General features: G+C 50.1%; 1 protein-coding gene across 1 annotated transcript; it reads left to right on the top strand.

Annotated features, from left to right (window-relative positions):
* Positions 1 to 239: 239 nt before the first annotated feature.
* LOC147891295 (glycerol-3-phosphate 2-O-acyltransferase 6-like) lies at positions 240 to 3,086 on the top strand. The gene is made up of 3 exons (XM_087389492.1): positions 240 to 277; positions 382 to 1,233; positions 1,783 to 3,086. The coding sequence occupies exons 2-3, from the start codon at positions 565 to 567 to the stop codon at positions 2,650 to 2,652; spliced, it is 1,539 nt and encodes a 512-aa protein (XP_087245618.1). The 5' UTR covers positions 240 to 277; positions 382 to 564; the 3' UTR covers positions 2,653 to 3,086.

The following is a 3,086-nucleotide window of genomic DNA, read 5'->3' as shown; positions in this document are numbered from 1 at the left end:
TCCAGCCTCCGCTGTCCATCTTCAAGTGTGATAGTCCACAGTTGAAGTAGGTGCATGTTCTTCGCTGCGCTCTCTGTACCGTTTGCACGTGGAGCTGCGTACTTAGTCTTTGTCCCATCGTTTTGCTATTATAGTGGGCTTCCTGGCACAGATTTTTGTCACTTGACTCCGCGGTGGTCGTTTGCGGACCGCGGCCTTAAATAGTGCTGCCTCGTTGGTTATAGATGTTGATACCGGCACAGAACTTCTTCACTGTTTCTTTCTTACTGCAAATCCGGTATCTCTCTGGCCTAATACCGGTGCTCCATTAGATATTTTGTTTTCGCTCCTCGAGCGTTCTTGCAGTAGCAATTTTGAGATATAGCTGAAGGAATAGCTGAGGCACTTCTACGTCGCTATCAGCGATTGGGATGCAGTGGAGGAGAATCTGAAATAGCGCATTTCTGCAGCTGCAGAGTTGACAGTGAAAACGAAGAATGTGTTCTTCGCAAGCCTAACCGCTGTATCTCTTGTAGAGGTCACTCGCTCTCGCAATCAAAAAACAGTGAAGGCGTTTGCAAAACAATGGATGTCAATGGAAGAACGGAGCAGTGGTTCACAGAATACGCAAACGAGTCTCCGTTCTCTGAGCCCGCGGATGAGAAGTTATCGTTGATGGTGGAACGCGAAGATCAATTAGTGGTCGCGGATTTGGATGGAACACTCCTTCGGAGCCCAGACCCTTTTCCTTACTTTCTGCTGGTTGCTCTAGAAGCAGGGAGTCTTCCAAGGGCTGTCATGTTGCTGTTATTTTATCCCGTGGCTTGGCTACTCAATCATCTTGTCTCTGAATCTGCGGGTCTGCAGCTGCTCATTTTCATCTCTTGCGCGGGCGTAAAGATCCGTGACATTGAGTCTGTAGCTCGAGCCGTGTTACCTAGATTCTACGCTGGTGACGTCCATCCGGAAACATGGAGGGTGTTCTCTTCTTTTGGCAAAAAGTACATTGTGACCGAGTGCCCCAGGGTAATGGTGGAAACTTTTGCCCTGCATCAGCTGGGGGCAGATAAAGTACTTGGCACGGAGCTACAAGTAACGGCTACAGGGCGTTGCACTGGGTTTCCCAAGCCCCCGGGTATACTTGTTGGAGTTAACAAGAAAATGGCAGTGGATATGGAGTTTTCGAGTTCAAATCTCCCGGATCTGGGGATCGGAGATCACAGCAGCGATCAGGCTTTCCTTTCCATTTGCAAGGTACCGAGGTTAAAGCTTTTAGTTGTAGCTGGGAATGCCTTACAAACTTATGGTTAAATGTTTTGTTCGAAGAAGGGCAAAAAGGTAGTGCTTGTTTATCGATGGTTGCAGCTGTCGTGGTATCCAATGTCGTGCGTCGAGTTTTGGAGCTACTTGAGCGAGCAAACGATTTGCTCTCTGTTCAGTTGATGATGTTTAGTCAAGTTTTTCGAAGGTAAGAGTAGACGATATTGATGAGTTGCGATGATAGGATTCTTACGTAGGTTTCCGTCTAAGTTGTAGCTAATACATAGCTCATCCATAGCGTTGCCTGGAGGAAAACTAAAACATCGTAGGATCACGAGAGGCCAAGGGGCTAGCGTAGGTAGCATTGCTTGTGTGAAGTGAACGAAAGGCGTTTGATAAACGGTGGGATCAGGGACAGATTGTAGGGTGTGGGAGTTATCTGATTGCTGGATGGGAGCTCATCCGGGCCGGCAGCTCGAACAATGCAAGAGCTCGAGCATTTTCGCAGCATTTGTTCTGATGTGGGTTGATGTTTGGGTGCAGGAAATGCAGTACGTCGCCAAAACTCACAAAGCTCCGGAGCCTGTTCCGATGCGCAGCCTCTTCAAACCCGTCATCTTCCACGACGGGCGTCTGGTGCAGCGACCCACGCCGCTTGTGGCGCTCCTCGTCTTCGCCTGGATGCCTGTGGCCTTCCCCATCTCCGTCCTCCGCGTCTTCATCTGCGGAAACGCGCCGTGCCGCTGGTGGGCACAATGGTGCAGGGCGGGGGGCATCCGTGTGATCGTCAAGGGCAAGCCACCGCTAGGGCAAAGCAACTCGGGGGTGCTCTTCGTGTGCTCGCATCGCACACTCCTCGATCCGGTCTTCATCGGCATAGCGCTGGGGAGGCCGGTGACTGCCGTGACATACAGCATAAGCAGAATATCGGAAGTAATGTCACCAATCAAGACGGCGAGGCTGTCGAGGAATCAAGAGAAGGATTCGAGCAAGATCAAGCGATTGTTGCGAGAGGGCGATGTGGTGGTGTGTCCGGAGGGGACGACGAGCCGGGAAGCGATTTTGCTTCGATTTAGCGCTTTGTTTGCGGAGTTGACGGACAAAATCGTTCCGGTAGCGATCGAGACAAAGCAAAGCACGTTTCATGGGACGAGCGCGAGGGGATTCAAGGCCATGGATGCGTTCTTCTTCCTCATGAATCCTCGCCCGACGTACGAATTGGTGTTTCTGGATCAACTCCAGGCAGAAATGACGTGCAGCGGCGGAAAATCTCGGTACGAAGTCGCGAATTACGTCCAAAGGCTCATCGCCGGCACACTTGGCTTCGATTGTTGCTCCTTCACTCGCCGTGATAAGTATCGCTTCCTCGCCGGCAATGATGGCTCCGTCGTCGGAAAGTTATCGCCTAAGTAAGCCCTTAATCTTACTTCCGCACATTACATAGAGAGAGAGAGATCTATATATGTATAGAGATAGGTCTCTCTCTCTTGCTCTCACAGACACACTTTTGAACGCACGTGTGCGCACACATTGCCCCCTCCTCAGCAGTAAGTAAGCACCTTTTGTTTCAATGTCCTTATATCTTAGTAATCTCTATAAGCAAGAAATGAACACCACCTTAGCGCCCGCTCTCTCTCTCTCTCTCACCCACACACTTTCTACAAGTTTTCGGTTTCAATGCCCTCATATCTTGAATAACCTCCTTATTAACACCACCTTGAGCTGCCCCCTCCTCTCTCACCCTCACTTTTATATGCCCCTTTACTCCCACTACCCCCTTCATTTATGCATAGTTTGAAAGCTCTCTAAGCCATTAATGCATGTCATGAGGAAATTGTACCCCTTGG

This window comes from Dipteris shenzhenensis, chromosome 18 (assembly GCF_047967505.1).
Source record: "Dipteris shenzhenensis isolate YYH24624 ecotype China chromosome 18, Dip_SZ_1.0, whole genome shotgun sequence".
NCBI lineage: Eukaryota > Viridiplantae > Streptophyta > Polypodiopsida > Gleicheniales > Dipteridaceae > Dipteris > Dipteris shenzhenensis.
This window is presented reverse-complemented; position numbering and strand designations above follow the sequence as displayed.